Source organism: Lolium perenne, chromosome 2 (genome assembly GCF_019359855.2).
Source record: "Lolium perenne isolate Kyuss_39 chromosome 2, Kyuss_2.0, whole genome shotgun sequence".
NCBI classification, from domain to species: domain Eukaryota; kingdom Viridiplantae; phylum Streptophyta; class Magnoliopsida; order Poales; family Poaceae; genus Lolium; species Lolium perenne.
Genome location: NC_067245.2, coordinates 77,150,810 through 77,172,802, shown reverse-complemented (window position 1 = coordinate 77,172,802; position 21,993 = coordinate 77,150,810). Strand labels below are relative to the sequence as shown.

At 41.5% G+C, this 21,993-nt stretch overlaps 1 protein-coding gene across 1 annotated transcript; it reads left to right on the top strand.

Moving 5' to 3' along the window:
• Window positions 1-3,762: 3,762 nt before the first annotated feature.
• LOC139835521 (uncharacterized) lies at window positions 3,763-5,504 on the top strand. Its single transcript, XM_071825378.1, has 3 exons — window positions 3,763-4,239; window positions 4,317-4,451; window positions 5,106-5,504. Exons 1-3 carry the CDS (start codon window positions 3,763-3,765, stop codon window positions 5,502-5,504), a joined length of 1,011 nt encoding a protein of 336 aa, XP_071681479.1.
• Window positions 5,505-21,993: the final 16,489 nt, after the last annotated feature.

Genomic DNA, 21,993 nt, shown 5'->3' with positions numbered 1-21,993 from the left:
GCGTTTTTAGGTCGAGGCGAATAAGTAGTCCGAAGGAGGGCGTCGGAGGCCGGCCGAGGGGGCCACACCACAGGGCCGCGCGGGCCCCCCCTGGGCCGCGCCGCCCCATGGTGTGGGGCCCTCGGGCCTCCACTTCAATTGCCCTTCTGGCTCCGTTAGTTTCCTGGGAAAATAGGGCCTTCTGCATAAATTCCGAGGTTTTTCCCGAAAGTTGGATTTCTGCACAAAAACGAGACACCAGAGCAGTTCTGCTGAAAACAGCGTTAGTCCGTGTTAGTTGCATCCAAAATACACAAATCAGAGGCAAAACAATAGCAAAAGTGTTCGGGAAAGTAGATACGTTTTGGACGTATCATGCTCCTATATTAATCTTGTTTATCAAATGGTAATTGTGATTTATACGGTACTGAATTAATTAGTTTTAGTTATAAACAGGGACTCTTTGGATGGGGGCTCCTTTTCGAACTAGATCGGGGAGATTTATGAAGTGCTAGAAGGGAACAAATTAGTACATGAGTGTTTTCCGTGAAATGGTAAAAATTTGTAGTGGCAGATTGCCGCCAATGCAATTTTTTCACGTGGTTGATATGGTAGGATGGACATTTCCAAGATTTCACGAATTATTTCGGTTTGTGACCATATATTAAATTATTTTTGGGCTCATTTCCATTTAATCTGAAATTTCAACCGAAGTACACGAAGTACAATTTAAAAAGGGGAAACTATATATACATGATGTGCACTAAAGGTGTGGTACCCCCCCCCAAAAAAATGACCAAACATATGCGTTGCATCCAAGTATGTAACACCCATATGGCAAACAAAAGCATTGAGTAGTTGTTTGTGATGTATGTAATCTGCATGTATATAAAAAATACCAAACATGGCACACCAAAATATTTTTAAAAAAAAACTTGCCAGATTTTGGCACCATGCATGTTGGAGTTTTTTTGACACAATCCTTCTTGGAGTTCGCGTGGCTCTCTTCTGAAGTGAGAGGTGAGTTGGTTAATGCTAGAACCATGGCAAACTTCCGAATGTTAGTAATTTAGCATGGACTCATCATTTGTGATGAACTACCTAGGAACAATGCCAAACATGACACACCTATGTTCTTGAGAATATTCCCTTTCACCGATTTTGGCACCATGTGTGTCTTTAAGTATGTTTGCATGCCTTATTGATTGGATATTGAAATACCATGTCAAACTGTCGATACATGGAAAATTCCTTTGCTACAATCAAATAAACTTCGGGCTCCTTTGATTCAAAGGAATATGGAGGGTGTAGGAATATGAAAGGTGCATGATTGGAATGTTATGCCAAGTTTAATCCTATAGGAACATGATGTGTCTTTGATTGTGGGAAAGGAACTTTTCCATGAGGTATTAGCTAATGTGTTTTTCCTATAGGATTTGCACTACAAGATTTCGATAGGAATAGTTCCTATGAATCAAATGACTTGTATAAGAAATTTTCCCATAAGAACCAAATCCAACATAATTCCTATGTCAATCCTATGAAATGAGCCCGATTCCCATAGGATTCAAGTAGACATGACATCCCAATTCTATTATTTTCCTTTTCCTATACTTTCCATTTCCTATGAACCAAAGGAGACCTAACTACTTGGCCATACTGAAACAATTTCCAAATAAATGTCGTGCATCCTATGGCCCCCGTGAGTTTGACCTAAATTTGAAATCATGGTAAAAGGTGCTTAAAATAGGAAAATAAAAGCATGGAGTCAACTTTTTTTTTGATGTACTAAGGTAAAATACCAAACATGCCATAATGCAAACTGTGTTTTAGAGAGAAGCCCTTCAAAAAAGTTAGCATCCACTTGTTGATTTTACTATCGACATGACAAAATAACTGATCAGATGACCAAGTGGTGAAATTTGCAACATATTAGACCACCACATGGTGGAAACTGCTAAAAATAGTGAAAACTGCAAAGAAAAAGTTAAAGTGGTGGTTTGTGCAGCATATGGAGGATTGAGTAGTAAAAGTTGGATGTGCACTACCGTGGGCCTGTGGTAATTTTTCGATAAAGGATGCTTTATTACTTTTGATAAGCAATTACATCCAGCCTCTGCACAACTAGGGTGCACACAGCCGTTTTAGGGCTCCTTTGATTCAAAGGATTTGCATAGGAATTGTGTCGGATTTGGTTCCTATGGGAAAAATTCCTATACATGTTGTTTGATTCATAGGAACATATCCTATAGGAAAATTTCCTATAGGAATCTTGTAGTGTAATTCCTATAGGAAAAAAACATTAGCTCATACCTCATGAAAAATTCCTTTGCTACAATCAAACAAACTTCATCTTCCTATAGGTTTCAAGTAGACATGCCATTCCTATCCTATACCTTTCCTATTCCTATATTTTTCCTATCCTTTAAATCAAAAGAGCCCTTAATAGTCTTAGGATCACAAAAATGTCAAACTAAAGGAGAAAATAGGCGAAATACATATCGAAACGATGAATCATATAACGCCTAAAATGCGGGTGGGGCTTCAATCCGTAGACTATGCTGCCACCCATGTAGGGAAAAAGTATCCCTCGCCGTAGCCTCCAACCATTTACAGAAATACAACCCATATGGGCCTGTGGTAATGTTCGCCTATTATGATGATGGCAAGAAAAAATGATGTTTTCTCTGCTGAAACTGTCCCGAGCTGATTTGACGAGACAAAATACAGCTACACGGCTTGCACGGGATAGCTATACAGTACATTAGCTTCTTCTCGGGTCACACGCCTGCACCACAGGTGCAGTAAGTGCAGCAGAGACCAGAGAGAGAAGGAACGCCCGTAGTATTTTTGATTTCAATTCACAATGTTTTTTTTCCTTGCCTCTCCGTCTTCTTCACCTCCATCTTCTCGGTGTTTTCAAGAGTGATTACCAAAAACTCGTGGGGAAGGGAGACGCAAATGCCGCACCGCATCATTAGTAGCAGTATACCTTTCTCTCCTCGCCCCGGCTGGCCGCCCGCCGCAAACATTCCTTCCATAGCGCTTGCCGTCTCCTCCAAAACCCCCCAGCGCACTTGCATCCGCCATCCACCTAAATCCACCGCCGAGTACCTTTCTGTCCTCACCACCGCCGCTGCTCCTATTCCCCTGTCCAGCAGATCCGCTCCGCTACCTGCTACACACTTCGAGCAGACGACTGCGGCGTTGCGTGTGTCGCCGCCGTGTCAGATGGAGGCGGAGCCGCTCAACTCCCGAAGGCGGGTCGAGCCAGATCGGGCAGAGCCTCCATCGAGCCTTGACCTCGTCAGCCGCCTCCCCGACGAGATGCTGCACATCATCATCTCCCTCCTGCCCATGATATCCGCTGTAAGGAAAACCTTGCTCTCCAAACGGTGGCGCCACCTCTGGCGCTCCGTCCCACTTAACCTCCTCGCCGACGACAATGACCTCATCAGCCGCCTCCCCGACCAGATTCTCCACATCATCATCTCCCACCTGCCCACTATATCCGCTGTAAGCACAACCTTGGTCTCCAAACGGTGGCGCCACCTCTGGCACTCCGTCCCACTTAACCTCGAGATCGACAACCAACTCGCCAAGCAAAACCACAAACGCATCGCCGCGGTCTCCAGTATCCTCGCCGCTCACCCTGGCCCCGCCAGAAGCGTATCAATTGACCCCTTCAGAAGCACTTGCAAGGTCGACACCACGCTCGACAGCTGGTTCCGGTCCACCACCCTATCTTGCGTCGAGTACCTCAGATTCGATGGTGGAACAGTGATGCGCTCCTTCCCGCTGTCCGCGCTCCGCTGCGCGCCCACGCTGCGCATTGTCAGCATTTGTACTTGCTATTTGCCCGAGATTTATGCCAACTCCATGTTTCTTTTCCCCCAACTCAAGAAGCTGATGCTCTATGACGTCTACATCTGTAAGGCGGCGAACATCGACCGCCTGTTCACCCGCTGTATTGTGCTCGAGGCACTTCACCTTGAGGGGGTCCACGGGTTCACCCACCTCAACATTCACATGCCAAATCTTCGTACAATTAGTGTGGCTAGCTATTGGAAACGCAACACCACCGAACTTATTCAGTTAGACACGGTGCAAATTATGGATGCATCTTGCCTCGAGAGATTGGTCATATGTGTTCATGATGTTCCACTACTAATCCAGGTCGCCAACGCACCAAAGTTGATGGTGTTGGGCTTTGCGTCGTACCCTGGCTGCCAACTTGTTATTGGACGCATAAACTTTTTGGTAGAACAACCTTCTTCTTGTTGAATTAACTCACATTTTTGTTATTTTTTTTTGACATATGTACCATTGTCCTGTAGAGGATGATGCCCATAAGCTTGGAACATTCTCTGTGCACAGTGAAGAACTTGGTTCTAAAATCTGACGGCCCTAGTCTGGATCAACTACTTGCATTTCTTAGATGCTTTCCCTGCACGGAGAAGCTATATATCAAGGTAAATTCGTTGTTGTTAACTGTTTACCACTATGAGAAAAAAGTGTAGAGTTACATGGAGTTAACCTGTTATTAGCCTAGATCGGTTGAACAATATTTTGTACTAGAAGAACATCCACAATGAAGTTATATTATGTTGGTTCAAAACTAAACTTCTTGTCATACAATGTGTTGTATCTTGTGCATCTGTGAAGTTTCATATAAACACATGATAATATGTGATCTGTGTAAAAAAGATTAGACATATGTAAATAGTGTGACTTACTATTTACACATCATTTGTTCTTTTTTGTGTAGATCACATATTATCATATTTTTGGATGAAACTTCACAGAAGCACATGATAGAACACAATGTATGTCCAGACTTTTAGTTTACATTTTTCTTTGGAAACTTGGAAGTGTCAAAAGAAAAATGGGGTGCACCCGCAACTAGTTGCGGATTGGAGTTTCCCATGTTGGTAACCTTTCCCCAACTTTACAATGACAATAATAGATGTAAAAAAGTGCATCTATCAAATTGGAACGTGTCAGGGGATTATGTTGTTCCACGGTCCTCGGTTAACACATGATTCAACTCACCTGAGATATTCATTAGTTGACAGCTATGAAGTACTTTGTTATTGTACTGACTACTTAATTTGACTTCTTTGCAGTTTTATAGAACCGGCGATAAGGTTCATGTGCTGCATAATGAGCCAGCCTGTCCCATTGAATGCCTTGATCTCCATGTCAAAGAAATTTCGATTTCTGACTACCGAGGAAGGAGAAATGATGTTATTGTCTCCAGGTTCTTTATGCAGAACACTAGAATGCTCAAAGTAATGAAATTTGGTGTAACAAATTATCACAATAAGATCTGGTGGGATACCCAGTTCAAGCGCCTAGACCTGAAGAACACCGCTTCTAGAGATGTTGATTTTCAGTTTGGATATTTACCATCCTTAGATAAGTTCAGCTCGGACGGTGTTCGTAGCTGCTTGATACATGACTTGTCAGTGGCTGATCCCTTTGCTAGAGAGATATATGCAAGATTTGGGCCAATTTCTGCATAGTGTTACTTTAACTCCCTATATTTTGTACTGGTCTGAACAATATACTTCATCACTTGGTTAATGTACTTCAGACTTGATGTTATTCTTGTGAACATGGTCTAATATTCTAATGCTTTCGGGATGTATGTACTACTAGTGATATATATAGAAGCTAGCAATTGGTTGATAGAATCTACTAAAAAAGCCTGTAACGGATGTTCACATTCAGTTCGTCAATGCTATATCATGTATGCTTGACGAAGGCGATAATAGAACCGCCGCAGAACACCGACTGAACAAAGATAATCAAAGATCCACATCTTGGGAGAGGCAAAATTCTTACAGATTAGGTGAATACCATAGAAGCCATTAACTTCAGACCACACCTCACGTGCATCAGCGTCCTCTTAGTTTCAAAGGCGGCAGGGGATCGAAAAAATGCAAATAGCCAGTAATTACTGTCAAAAATAAATCCAAGAAAGGAAACTTTTATTGCTCATAGAGGCTGACATGTGGGACCCATGAGCCAGCAGCGTCTCAAGGTTTCAAAGGCGCCATGTGATCGAAAGAAAATGGCAAATAGCCTGAAATTATTGGTCAAAAATAAATCCAACAAAGGAAAGGTTTATTGTTCAAAGAGGCTGACATGTGGGACACATGAGCCAGCAGCGTCCTCGACGTTTTAAAGGTGGAATGAGATCGAAAGAAAAAATAAGCCAAACTTCAGTTGGTAAAAAAACAAGAAAAAACACATTTATCGTTCTAAGAGGATGACATACGGGACCCATGAGGCAGCAGCATCCTCAACGTTTCCAAGGCGGCATGGGATCCAAAAAAAAGGCAACTAGTCAGAAATTAGGGGTCAAAAATAAATCAAAGAAAGGAAAGGTTTATTGTTCACATAGACTGACAAGCGGGACCCATGAGCCAGAAGAGTCCTCAACGTTTCAAAGGCGGCAGGGGATAAAAAAAAGGAAGTAGCCACAAATTAGGGGTAAAAAATAACTCCAAGAAAGGAAAGTATTTTTAGGACGACATGCGGGTCACATTTTGCAGCAGCGGTCTCAGCGTTACAAAGGTGGCACGGGATCGAAAGAAAAAATGCAAGTGACCAAATATCACGAGCCAAAAATAACTCCGAGAAAAGAAACTTTACTGTACATAGAGAATGACATGCGGGTCCCATTTTGCAGCAGCGGTCTCAACGTTTCCAAGGTGGCACGGGATCAAAAGAAAAAGAAGTAGCCAGAAATTACGGGTAAAAAGTAATATATCCAAGAAAGGAAACTTTTATTCTACATAGAGGATGACTTGCGGGACCCACAAGCCAGCAGCTTCCTCAACGTTTCAGATGCAGCATGAGATCGAAAGAAAAAGGCAAGTGACTAAATATCAGGTGCCAAAAATAATCCAAAAAATCTTTTATTGTACATAGAGGATGACATGCGGGTCCCATTTTGCAGCAGCGGTCTCAACGTTTTAAAGTTGACATGAGATCGAAAGAAAAAGGCAAGTGACCAAATATCAGGAGCCAAAAATAATCCACGAAAAGAAACTTTTATTGTACATAGAGGATGACATGTCGGCCCCATTTTGCAATAGCGGTCGGCACAGGACCAAAATAAAAAGGAAGTAGCCAAAAACAGGAAAGATTTCAATTGGGCTGCATCTGGACATCTGAGCCTTCGAACTACCCTGCCGGAAGCCTTTTGACTCGTACAATTTAAGCCCACTCCAAAATAGGAAAGTCCTATGCTTGGCAAAAACAAAAAACAAGGAGATTCAACATATAAGTTTGTTTACGTAAAAACAAAGATTTAATTTATCCCTTTGCAATAGCTCAGAGTGAAATACACTGTTTATTGTCTGCAAAATAATCAAGATATCACATGTTTTTTGTACGGGGAGGCTGACATCGGGGCCCGATGAGCCAGCAGCGTCGTCAACGTTATAAAGGTGGCAGGGGATCGAAAGAAAAAATAAACCAAAAATCAGTTGGTAAAAAAATCAAAGAAAATAAAAATTTATCGTTCTAAGAGGATGACATGCGGGACCCTTGAGGCAGCAGCTTCCTCAACGTTTCCAAGGCGGCACGGGATAAAAAAAAAAGGTGAAATAGCCAGAAATTAGGGGTCAAATAACTCCAAGAAAGGAAAGGTTTGTTGTTTATAGGCTGACATGTGGGACCCATGAGCCAGCAGGTTCCTCAGCGTTTCAAAGGTGGCATGAGATCGAAAGAAAAAGGCAAGTGACCAAATATCAGGACCCGAAAATAATCCAAGAAAAGAAACTTTTATTGTACATAGAGGATGACATGTGGGACCCATTTTGCAGCAGTGGTCTCAACGTTTCCAAAGGCGGCACGGGATCAAAAGAAAAAGGAAGTAGCATCTGGCCAAAATAATCCAAGAAAAGAAAGATTTCAATTGGGCTGGATCTGGCCATCTGGGCCTACGAACTATCCTGCTCGGCCTTTTGTCTCATACAATTTCAGCCCACTCCAAAACATGAAAGTCCTTTTTTTCGATAAAAAACATGAAAGTCCTATGTTTCACAAAAACAAAAAACAAGGAGATTCAACATATAAGTTTGTTTATGTAAAAATAAAGATTTAATTTATCCGTTTGCAAAGTTCAGAGCGAAATACACTGTTTATTGTCTGCAAAATAATCGAAATATCACATATTTCTTGTACGGGGAGGCTGACATCAGGGACCCATGAGCCAGCAGCGACGTCAACGTTTTAAAGGCGGCAATAGATCGAAAGAAAAAATAAGCCATAAATCAGTTGGTAAACAAAATCCAAGAAAAGAAACATTTACCTTTCTGAGAGGATGACATGCGGGACCCATGAGGCAGCAGCATCCTCAACTATTCCAAGGCGGCAGGGGATCAAAAGAAAAAAAAGGAAATAGCCAGAAATTAAGTAGGGTCAAAAATAAATCCATCAAAGGAAACTTTTATTGTTCATAGAGGATGACATGTGGGACCGACCTGCCAACTGCGTCGTCATCGTTTCAAAGGGGGCAGGGGATCAAAAGAAAAAGGCAAATAGCCAGAAATTAGGGGTAAAAAATAAATCCAACAAAGGAAACTTTTATTGTTCATAGAGGATGACATGTGGGACCCATGAGCCAGCAGCTTCCTCAACGTTTCAAACTCGGCATGAGATCGAAAGAAAAAGGCAAGTGACCAAATATCAGGAGCCAAAAATAATCCAAGAAAAGAAACTTTATTGTACATAGAGGATGACATGCGGGTCCCATTTTGCAGCAGCGGTCTCAACTTTTCCAAGGCGGCACAGGACCAAAAGAAAAATGAAGTAACCAGAAATTAGGGGGTGAAAAAAATCCAAGAAAAGAAAGATTTCAATTGGGCTGCATCTGGATTCTGGGCCTTCGAACTATCCTGCTTGGCCTTTTGTCTCGTACAATTTCAGCCCACTCCAAAACAGGAAAGTCAGATTTATCTAAAAAAACAGGAAAGTCCCATGCTTCGCAAAAAACAAAAAACAAGGAGATTCAACATATAAGTTTGGTTATGAAAAATAAATATTTAATTTATCCATTTGCAATAGCTCAGAGCGAAGTACACTGTTTATTGTCTGCAAAATAATCAAGATATCACATGTTTCTTGTACGGGGAGGCTGACATCGGGGACCCATGAGGCAGCAGCATCGTGAATGTTTTAAAGGCGGCAGGAGATCGAAATAAAAAAATAAGCCAAAAATCAGTTGGTAAACAAAATCCAAGAAAAGAAACATTAACCTTTCTGAGAGGATGACATGCGGGACCCATGAGGCAGCAGCATCCTCAACTATTCCAAGGCGGCAGAGGATCAAAAGAAAAAAAGGAAATAGCCAGAAATTAAGTAGGGTCAAAAATAAATCCATCAAAGGAAACTTTTATTATTCATAGAGGATGACATGTGGGACCGACCTGCCAGCTGCGTCGTCATCGTTTCAAAGGAGGCAGGGGATCAAAAGAAAAAGGCAAATAGCTAGAAATTAGGGGTAAAAAATAAATCCAACAAAGGAAACTTTTATTTTTCATAGAGGATGGCATGCGGGACCCATGAGCCAGCAGATTCCTCAACGTTTCAAACTCGGCATGAGATTGAAAGAAAAAGGCAAGTGACCAAATATCAGGAGCCAAAAATAATCCAAGAAAAGAAACTTTATTGTACATAGAGGATGACATGCGGGTCCCATTTTGCAGCGGTCTCAACTTTTCCAAGGCGGCACAGGACCAAAAGAAAAATGAAGTAACCAGAAATTAGGGGGTGCAAAAAAATCCAAGAAAAGAAAGATTTCAATTGGGCTGCATCTGGACATCTGGGCCTTCGAACTATCCTGCTAGGCCTTTTGTCTTGTACAATTTCAGCCCACTCCAAAACAGGAAAGTCAGATTTATCTAAAAAAAACAGGAAAGTCCTATGCTTTGCAAAAAACAAAAAACAAGGAGATTCAACATATAAGTTTGTTTATGAAAAATAAATATTTAATCTATCCGTTTGCAATAGCTCAGAGCGAAGTACACTGTTTATTGTCTGTAAAATAATCAAGATATCGCATGTTTCCTGTACGGGGAGGCTGACATCGGGGACCCATGAGCCGACAGCGTCGTCAACGTTTCAAACGTGGCATGAGATCGAAAGAAAAAGGAAATAGCCAAAAATCAGAGGGTGAAAAAAAACCCAAGAAAATAAACTTTTATAGCACATAGAGGATGACATGCGGGTCCCATGAGCCAGCAAGGTTCCTCAAAGTTTCAAACGTGGCATGAGATCGAAAGAAAAAGGCAAGTGACCAAATATCAGGAGCCAAAAATAATTCAAGAAAAGAAACTTGATTGTACATAGAGGATGACATGCGGGTCCCAATTAGCAGCAGCGGTATCACCGTTTGAGAAGCGGCAGGGGATCGAAAGAAAAAAGGCAAGTGACCAAATATGAGGTGCCAAAAAGAATCCAAGAAAAGAAAGTTTTATAGTACATAGAGGATGACATGCGGGTCCCATGAGCCTGCAGGGTCCTCAACGTGGCATGAGATCGAAAGAAAAATGCAAGTGACCAAATATCAGGAGCCAAAAATAATTCAAGAAAAGAAACTTGATTGTACATAGAGGATGACATGCGGGTCCCATTTAGCGTGAAGTGGTATCACCGTTTGAGAGGCTGCACGGGATCGAAAGAAAAAGGCAAGTGACCAAATATGAGGTTCCAAAAAAATCCAAGAAAAGAAAGTTTTATAGTACATAGAGGATGACATGCGGGTCCCATTTAGCAGCAGCGGTCTCACCGTTTGAGAGGCGGCAGGGGATCGAAAGAAAAAGGTAAGTGACCAAATATGAGGTGCCAAAAAAATCCAAGAAAAGAAAGTTTTATAGTACATAGAGGATGACATGCGGGTCCCATTTAGCAGCAGCGGTATCACCGTTTGAGAGGGGGCAGGGGATCAAAAGAAAAAAAGGCAAGTGACCAAATATGAGGTGCCAAAAAGAATCCAAGAAAAGAAAGTTTTATAGTACATAGAGGATGACATGCGGGTCCCATGAGCCTGCAGGGTCCTCAACGTGGCATGAGATCGAAAGAAAAAATGCAAGTGACCAAATATCAGGAGCCAAAAATAATTCAAGAAAAGAAACTTGATTGTACATAGAGGATGACATGCGGGCCCCATTTAGCAGCAGCGGTATCACCGTTTGAGAGGCTGCACGGGATCGAAAGAAAAAGGCAAGCGACCAAATATGAGGTTCCAAAAAAAAATCCAAGAAAAGAAAGTTTTATAGTACATAGAGGATGACATGCGGGTCCCATTTAGCAGCAGCGGTCTCACCGTTTGAGAGGGTTTGGTTTTTGTGCAACCAACTCCATCATCATCGCCTTCATTTGGGCAATGATGGATGACTCCAATTTCTTGAGGTCATCCAACGTAGCCGTTGTGGAATCGATGGGAGATGATGGAGCGGGTGGCACAAGGGAAGGTGACCCATTCTTATCCGCCTCTTGTTCGGCCATTTCTTAGGCGGTAAAGCCCGAGCAAGAAAACCTCGCTATGATACCACTTGAATGGATCGTAGCAAACAAGAGGGGGTGAATGGCGCTACGGCAAGTTTTAGACTTTTTAAAGTTGAGAACTTTAGCGATAGTGGTGATCCTACAATGATTCTAGGACAAGTGCAACAAGTAAAGGAATCAACAAGATAGCAAGAGTAAGGAGCGAGACAACCGGGGGCGCGGAGACGAGGCGAGGCTTGTGCTGTCTACTGTTGGCTTCTTTTCCTGTAGACAGTGTTGGGCCTCCAAGAGCAGAGGTTTGTAGAACAGCAGCAAGTTTCCCTTAAGTGAATCACCCAAGGTTTATCGAACTCAGGGAGGAAGAGGTCAAATATATCCCTCTCAAGCAACCCTGCAATCATGATACAAGAAGTCTCTTGTGTCCACAACACACCTAATACACTTGTCAGATGTATAGGTGCACTAGTTCGACGAAGAGATAGTAAAATACAAGTAATATGGATGATTGTAAGTAGTAATTGCAATCTGAAATAAAGATGGCAGCAAGCAAACATGTAACAGAACTTGTTGGAAACGGTGTTTCAATGCTTAGAAACAAGGCCTAGGGATCATACTTTCACTAGTGGACTCTCTCAACATTGATCACATAACTGAATAAATCAATGCTACTTTCTACACTCTCTTGTTGGATAACAAACACCATTCATTGTGTAGGGCTACAAGAGCTCCCTCAAGCCGGAGTAAACAAGCTCCACAACATCTGGAGTTCATATTAAAGTAACCTCTAGAGTGCATAATAGACCATTGCAATTTAGACCGAGTACTAACATAGCATACACACTGTCAACAATAGATATGAAAGGGGGAATAGATTGCATCAATACTATCATAGTAATAGTTAACTTCATAATCTACAAGAGATTACAATCATAACCTACGCCAAGTACTACATGATGCACACACTATCAACATTACATCATGGAGGAGGAATAGAGTACTTTAATAACATCACTAGAGTAGCACATAGATTAATAGTGATACAAAGCTCATCATATGGATCTCAATCATGTAAGGCAGCTCATGAGATCATTGTATTGAAGTACATGAGAGAGATGAACCACATAGCTACCGGTAGAGCCCTCAGCCCCGGGGGAGAACTACTCCCTCCTCATCATGGGAGACAGCGATGGTGATGAAGATGGCGGTGGTGTCGATGGAGATGACTCCGGGGGCAATTCCCCGTCCCGGCAGGGTGCCGGAACAGAGACTTCTGTCCCCCGAATTGGAGTTTCGCGATGGCGGCGGCGTCCCTGGAGTCTTTCTGGAGTTTCGTCAATCGGTGTCGAAGTTTTAGGTCACGAGGGGTTAAATAGGCGAAGAGGCGGAGTCGGAAGGGCGCCAGGGCTCCCTCCCCATAGGCCGGCGAGGCCAGGGTGGAGCCCGCGCGGCCCTGTGGTGTGGGGCCCCCCTGGCCCATCTTCGTCTCCCCTTCGGACTTCTAGAACCTTCCCGAAAAAATAAGATATTTGGTCTTTGTTTCGTCGAATTCCGAGAATATTGTCCGAACAGCCTTTCTGGAACCAAAAACAACAGAAAACAGGAACTGGCACTGTGGCATCTTGTTAATAGGTTAGTTCCGGAAAATGCGTAATAATGACATAAAGTGTGTATAAAACATGTGAGTATCATCATAAAAGTGGCATGGAACATAAGAAATTATAGATACGTTTGAGACGTATCAAGCATCCCCAAGCTTAGTTCCTACTCGCCCTCGAGTAGGTAAACGATAACAAAGATAATTTCTGAAGTGACATGCTATCATAATCTTGATCAATACTATTGTAAGCATATGAGATGAATGCAACGATTTGAAGCAATGGTAAAGACAATGAATAAACAACTGAACCATATAGCAAAGACTTTTCATGAATAGTACTTTCAAGACAAGCATCAATAAGACTTCCATAGGAGTTAACTCATAAAGCAATAGTTTCTTAGTAGAAAGTTTTGAAGCAACACAAAGGAAGATATAAGTTTCAGCGGTTGCTTTCAACTTCAACATGTATATCTCATGGATAATTGTCAACACAAAGTAATATGATGAATGCAAATAAGCGAGTATGTAAGAATCAATGCACAGTTGACACAAGTGTTTGCTTCTAAGATGGAAGGAAGTAGGTAAACTGACTCAACACAAAAAGTAGAAGAAAGGCCCTTCGCAGAGGGAAGCATGGATTACTATATTTGTGCTAGAGCTTTTATTTTGAAAACATAGAAACAATTTTGTCAATGGTAGTAATAAAGCATATGTGTTATGTATAAGACATCCTATAAGTTGCAAGCCTCATGCATAGATTACTAATAGTGCCCGCACCTTGTCCTAATTAGCTTGGATTTACATGGATTATCATTGCATAACATATGTTTTAACCAAGTGTCACAAAGGGGTACCTCTATGCCGCCTGTACAAAGGTCTAAGGAGAAAGCTCGCATTGGATTTCTCGCTTTTGATTATTCTCAACTTAGACATCCATACCGGGACAACATAGACAATAGATAACGGACTCCTCTTTAATGCATAAGCATTCAACAACAGATAATATTCTCATAAGAGATTGAGGATTGTTGTCCAAACTGAAACTTCCACCATGGATCATGGCTTTAGTTAGCGGCCCAATGTTCTTCTCTAACAATATGCATACTGATGGCGTGTATTTCACACGTTCGTTGGGCAACCCCAAGAGGAAGGTATGATGCGCACAGCAGCAAGTTTTCCCTCAGAAAGAAACCAAGGTTTATCGAACCAGGAGGAGCCAAGAAGCACGTTGAAGGTTGATGGCGGCGGGATGTAGTGCGGCGCAACACCAGGGATTCCGGCGCCAACGTGGAACCTGCACAACACAACCAAAGTACTTTGCCCCAACGAAACAGTGAGGTTGTCAATCTCACCGGCTTGCTGTAACAAAGGATTAACCGTATTGTGTGGAAGATGATTGTTTGCAGAAAACAGTAGAACAAGTATTGCAGTAGATTGTATTTCAGTAAAGAGAATTGGACCGGGGTCCACAGTTCACTAGAGGTGTCTCTCCCATAAGACGAACAGCATGTTGGGTGAACAAATTACAGTTGGGCAATTGACAAATAAAGAGAGCATGACCATGCACATACATATCATGATGAGTATAGTGAGATTTAATTGGGCATTACGACAAGGTACATAGACCGCCATCCAACTGCATCTATGCCTAAAAAGTCCACCTTCAGGTTATCATCCGAACCCCCTCCAGTATTAAGTTGCAAAGCAACAGACAATTGCATTAAGTATGGTGCGTAATGTAATCAACAACTACATCCTTAGACATAGCATCAATGTTTTATCCCTAGTGGCAACAGCACAACACAACCTTAGAACTTTCATCCTGTCCCGGGTGTCAATGCAGGCATGAACCCACTATCGAGCATAAGTACTCCCTCTTGGAGTTACAAGCATCTACTTGGCCGAGCATCTACTAGTAACTGAGAGCATGCAAGATCATAAACAACACATAGCATAACTTTGATAATCAACATAACAAGTATTCTCTATTCATCGGATCCCAACAAACGCAACATATAGAATTACAGATAGATGATCTTGATCATGTTAGGCAGCTCACAAGATCCGACAATGATAGCACAATGGGGAGAAGACAACCATCTAGCTACTGCTATGGACCCATAGTCCAGGGGTAGACTACTCACACATCACACCGGAGGCGACCATGGCGGCGTAGAGTCCTCCGGGAGATGATTCCCCTCTCAGGCATGGTGCCGGAGGCGATCTCCTTGATCCCCCGAGATGGGATCGGCGGCGGCGGCGTCTCTGGAAGGTTTTCCGTATCGTGGTTCTCGGTGCTGGGGTTTTCGTCACGGAGACTTTTTATAGGCGAAAGGGCAGGTCAAGAGGCGGCACGGGGGCCCCACACCACAGGGCCGCGCGGCCAAGGGGGGGGGGGCGCGCCGCCTTGTAGTGTGGCCCCTCCGTGGCCCCTCTTCGTCTCTCCTTCGGACTTACGGAAGCTTCGTGAGAAAATAGGCCCCCGGGCTTTGATTTCGTCCAATTCCGAGAATATTTCCTTACTAGGATTTCTGAAACCAAAAACAGCAGAAAAACAAAGAATCGGCACTTCGGCATCTTGTTAATAGGTTAGTTCCAGAAAATGCACAAATATGACATAAAGTGTGCATAAAACATGTAGATAACATCAATAATGTGGCATGGAACATAAGAAATTATCGATACGTCGGAGACGTATCAGCATCCCCAAGCTTAGTTCTGCTCGTCCCGAGCAGGTAAAACAATAACACAGATAATTTCTGGAGTGACATGCCATCATAATCTTGATCATACTATTTGTAAAGCATATGTAGTGAATGCAGCGATCAAAACAATGTATATGACATGAGTAAACAAGTGAATCATATAGCAAAGACTTTTCATGAATAGCACTTCAAGACAAGCATCAATAAGTCTTGCATAAGAGTTAACTCATAAAGCAATAATTCAAAGTAGAGATATTGAAGCAACACAAAAGAAGATTAAGTTTCAGCGGTTGCTTTCAACCTGTAACATGTATATCTCATGGATATTGTCAACATAGAGTAATATAATAAGTGCAATAAGCAAGTATGTAGGAATCAATGCATAGTTCACACAAGTGTTTGCTTCTTGAGGTGGAGAGAAATAGGTGAACTGACTCAACATTGAAAGTAAAAGAATGGTCCTCATAGAGGAAAAGCATCGATTGCTATATTTGTGCTAGAGCTTTGATTTTGAAAACATATAGAGAGCAATAAAGGTAAAATTTTGAGAGGTGTTTGTTGTTGTCAACGAATGGTAATGGGTACACTAACTACCTCGTCAACCGGACTTATAAGAGCGGCTCCCATTTTATTTATTTTTGGGTGGCACTCCTTCCAACCTTTCTTTCACAAACCATGGCTAACTGAATCCTCGGGTGCCTGCCAACAATCTCATACCATGAAGGAGTGCCTTTTTATTTTAGTTTTATTATGATGATGACACTCCTCCCAACCTTTGCTTACACAAGCCATGGCTAACCGAATCCTTCGGGTGCCGTCCAACAATCACATACCATGGAGGAGTGTCTATTTTTTTGTTAATTAATTTGGGACTGGGAATCCCATTGCCAGCTCTTTTTGCAAAATTATTGGATAAGCGGATGAAGCCACTAGTCCATATGAGAGTCCGTCAAAAGTAAATGACAAGGTTGAAAGCTAAACACCACATACTTCCTCATGAGCTATAAAACATTGACACAAATCAGAGGTAATAAATTTTGAATTGTTTAAAGGTAGCACTCAAGCAATTTACTTTGGAATGGCAGAAAATACCATGTAGTATAGGTAGGTATGGTGGACACAAATGGCATAGTGGTTGGCTCAAGTATTTTGGATGCATGAGAAGTATTCCCTCTCGATACAAGGTTTAGGCTAGCAAGGCTTATTTGAAACAAACACAAGGATGAACCGGTGCAGCAAAACTCACATAAAAGACATATTGAAAACATTATAAGACTCTACACCGTCTTCCTTGTTGTTCAAACTCAATACTAGAAATTATCTAGACCTTAGAGAAACCAAATATGCAAACCAAATTTTAGCATGCTCTATGTATTTCTTCATTAATGGGTGCAAAGCATATGATGCAAGAGCTTAATCATGAGCACAACAATTGCCAAGTATCACATTACCCAAAACATTAATAGCAATTACTACATGTATCATTTTCCAATTCCAACCATATAACAATTTAACGAAGGAGAAACTTCGCCATGAATACTATGAGTAGAAACCAAGGACATACTTGTCCATATGCTACAGCGGAGCGTGTCTCTCTCCCATAAAGTGAAAGCTAGGATCCATTTTATTCAAACAAAACAAAAACAAAAACAAACCGACGCTCCAAGAAAAAGCACATAAGATGTGATGGAATAAAAATATAGTTTCAGGGGAGGAACCTGATAATGTTGTCGATGAAGAAGGGGATGCCTTGGGCATCCCCAAGCTTAGACGCTTGAGTCTTCTTGATATATGCAGGGGTGAACCACCGGGTGCATCCCCAAGCTTAGAGCTTTCACTCTCCTTGATCATGTTGCATCATACTCCTCTCTTGATCCTTGAAAACTTCCTCCACACCAAACTCGAAACAACTCATTAGAGGGTTAGTGCACATTATAAATTGACATATTCAGAGGTGACACAATCATTCTTAACACTTCTAGACATTGCATAATGCTACTGGACATTAATGGATCAAAGAAATTCATCCAACATAGCGAAAGAGGCAATGCGAAATAAAAGGCAGAATCTGTCAAAACAGAACAGTTTGTATTGACGAATTTTAAAATGGCACCAGACTTGCTCAGATGAAAATGCTCAAATTGAATGAAAGTTGCGTACATATCTGAGGATCATGCACGTAAATTGGCATAATTTTCTGAGTTACCTACAGGGAGGTGGACCCAGATTCGTGGCAGCAAAGAAATCTGGAACTGTGCAGTAATCCAAATCTAGTACTTACTTTTCTATCAACGGCTTAACTTGGCACAACAAAACACAAAACTAAGATAAGGAGAGGTTGCTACAGTAGTAAACAACTTCCAAGACACAAAATAAAAACAAAGTACTGTAGGTAAAAACATGGGTTGTCTCCCATAAGCGCTTTTCTTTAACGCCTTTCAGCTAGGCGCAGAAAGTGTGTATCAAGTATTATCAAGAGATGAAGTGTCAACATCATAATTTGTTCTCATAATAGAATCAAAAGGTACCTTCATTCTCTTTCTAGGGAAATGTTCCATACCTTTCTTGAGAGGAAATTGATATTTTATATTACCTTCCTTCATATCAATGATAGCACCAACAGTTCGAAGAAAAGGTCTTCCCAATATAATGGGGCAAGATGCATTGCATTCAATATCCAAGACAACAAAATCAACGGGAACAAGATTATTGTTAACGGTAATGCGAACATTATCAACTTTACCCAAAGGTTTCTTTGTAGAATGATCAGCAAGATTAACATCCAAATAACAATTTTTCAGCGGTGGCAAGTCAAGCATATTATAAATTTTCTTAGGCATAACAGAAATACTTGCACCAAGATCACATAAAGCATTACAATCAAAATCTTTAACCTTCATCTTAATGATGGGCTCCCAACCATCCTCTAGCTTTTTAGGAATAGAGGCTTCACGCTCTAGTTTCTCTTCTCTAGCTTTTATGAGAGCATTTGTAATATGATGCGTGAAAGCCAAATTTATAGCACTAGCATTAGGACTTTTAGCAAGTTTTTGCAAGAACTTTATAACTTCAGAGATGTGGCAATCATCAAAATTCAAACCATTATAATCTAAAGCAATGGGATCATCATCCCCAATGTTGGAAAAAATTTCAGCAGCTTTATCACGAGCAGTTTCAGTTTTAGCGATTTCGAGGCTTTTTCGCGCTTTGCATTCGAAGTGGAAACATTGCTAACACCAATTCTTTTATTAGTATGAGTAGGAGGTGCAGCAACATGTGTAGCATTAGCATTACTAGTGGTGGTAATAGTCCAAACTTTAGCTATATTCTTCTCTTTAGCTAGTTTTTCATTTTCTTCTCTATCCCACCTAGCACGCAGTTCAGCCATTAATCTTATATTCTCATTAATTCTAACTTGAATGGCATTTGCTGTAGTAACAATTTTATTATGATGATTCTCATTAGGCAAAACTTTTGATTTCAAAAGATCAACATCAGCAACAAGACTATCAACTTTAGAAGCAAGTATATCAATTTTCCCAAGCTTTTCTTCAACAGATTTGTTAAAAGCAGTTTGTGTACTAATAAATTCTTTAAGCATGGCTTCAAGTCCAGGGGGTGAACTCCTATTATTGTTGTAAGAATTCCCATAAGAATTACCATAGCCGTTGCCATTATTATAAGGATATGGCCTATAGTTGTTACTAGAATTGTTCCGGTAAGCATTGTTGTTGAAATTATTATTTTTAATGAAGTTTACATCAACATGTTCTTCTTGTGCAACCAATGAAGCTAATGGAACATTATTAGGATCAATATTAGTCCTATCATTCACAAGCATAGACATAATAGCATCAATCTTATCACTCAAGGAAGAGGTTTCTTCGACGTAATTTACCTTCTTACCTTGTGGAGCTCTTTCCGTGTGCCATTCAGAGTAGTTGATCATCATATTATCAAGAAGCTTTGTTGCTTCACCAAGAGTGATGGACATAAAGGTACCTCCAGCAGCTGAATCCAATAAATTCCGTGAAGAAAAATTTAGTCCTGCATAGAAGGTTTGGATGATCATCCAAGTAGTCAGTCCATGGGTTGGGCAATTTTTAACCAGAGATTTCATTCTTTCCCAAGCTTGAGCAACATGTTCAGTATCTATTTGTTTAAAATTCATTATGCTACTCCTCAAAGATATAATTTTAGCAGGGGGATAATATCTACCAATAAAAGCATCCTTGCATTTAGTCCATGAATCAATACTATTCTTAGGCAGAGATAGCAACCAATCTTTAGCTCTTCCTCTTAATGAGAAAGGGAACAATTTTAGTTTAATAATATCACCATCTACATCTTTATATTTTTGCATTTCACATAGTTCAACAAAATTATTAAGATGGGCAGCAGCATCATCAGAACTAAATCCAGAAAATTGATCTTTCATGACAAGATTCAGTAAAGCAGGTTTAATTTCAAAGAATTCTGCTGTAGTAGCAGGTGGAGCAATAGGTGTGCATAAGAAATCATTATTATTTGTGGTTGTGAAGTCACACAACTTAGTATTTTCAGCGTTGACCATTTTAGCAACAGTAAATAAAACAGAATAGATAAAGTAAATGCAAGTAAACTAATTTTTTTTGTGTTTTTGATATAGCAAACAAGATAGCAAATAAAGTAAAACTAGCAACTAATTTTTTTGTATTTTGATTTAGTGCAGCAAACAAAGTAGTAAATAAAACTAAGCAAGACAAAAACAAAGTAAAGAGATTGAGAAGTGGAGACTCCCCTTGCAGCGTGTCTTGATCTCCCCGGCAACGGCGCCAGAAAATATGCTTGATGGCGTGTATTTCACACGTTCGTTGGGCAACCCCAAGAGGAAGGTATGATGCGCACAGCAGCAAGTTTTCCCTCAGAAAGAAACCAAGGTTTATCGAACCAGGAGGAGCCAAGAAGCACGTTGAAGGTTGATGGCGGCGGGATGTAGTGCGGCGCAACACCAGGGATTCCGGCGCCAACGTGGAACCTGCACAACACAACCAAAGTACTTTGCCCCAACGAAACAGTGAGGTTGTCAATCTCACCGGCTTGCTGTAACAAAGGATTAACCGTATTGTGTGGAAGATGATTGTTTGCAGAAAACAGTAGAACAAGTATTGCAGTAGATTGTATTTCAGTAAAGAGAATTGGACCGGGGTCCACAGTTCACTAGAGGTGTCTCTCCCATAAGACGAACAGCATGTTGGGTGAACAAATTACAGTTGGGCAATTGACAAATAAAGAGAGCATGACCATGCACATACATATCATGATGAGTATAGTGAGATTTAATTGGGCATTACGACAAGGTACATAGACCGCCATCCAACTGCATCTATGCCTAAAAAGTCCACCTTCAGGTTATCATCCGAACCCCCTCCACTATTAAGTTGCAAAGCAACAGACAATTGCATTAAGTATGGTGCGTAATGTAATCAACAACTACATCCTTAGACATAGCATCAATGTTTTATCCCTAGTGGCAACATCACAACACAACCTTAGAACTTTCTCACATCGTCCTGTGTGTCAATGCAGGCATGAACCCACTATCGAGCATAAGTACTCCCTCTTGGAGTTACAAGCATCTACTTGGCCAGAGCATCTACTAGTAACGGAGAGCATGCAAGATCATAAACAACACATAGCATAACTTTGATAATCAACATAACAAGTATTCTCTATTCATCGGATCCCAACAAACGCAACATATAGAATTACAGATAGATGATCTTGATCATGTTAGGCAGCTCACAAGATCCGACAATGATAGCACAATGGGGAGAAGACAACCATCTAGCTACTGCTATGGACCCATAGTCTAGGGGTAGACTACTCACACATCACACCGGAGGCGACCATGGCGGCGTAGAGTCCTCCGGGAGATGATTCCCCTCTCCGGCAGGGTGCCGGAGGCGATCTCCTGGATCCCCCGAGATGGGATCGGCGGCGGCGGCGTCTCTGGAAGGTTTTCCGTATCGTGGTTCTCGGTACTGGGGTTTTCGTCACGGAGACATTTTATAGGCGAAAGGGCAGGTCAAGAGGCGGCACGGGGGCCCCACACCATAGGGCCGCGCGGCCAAGGGGGGGGGCCGCGCCGCCTTGTAGTGTGGCCCCTCCGTGGCCCCTCTTCGTCTCTCCTTCGGACTTCTGGAAGCT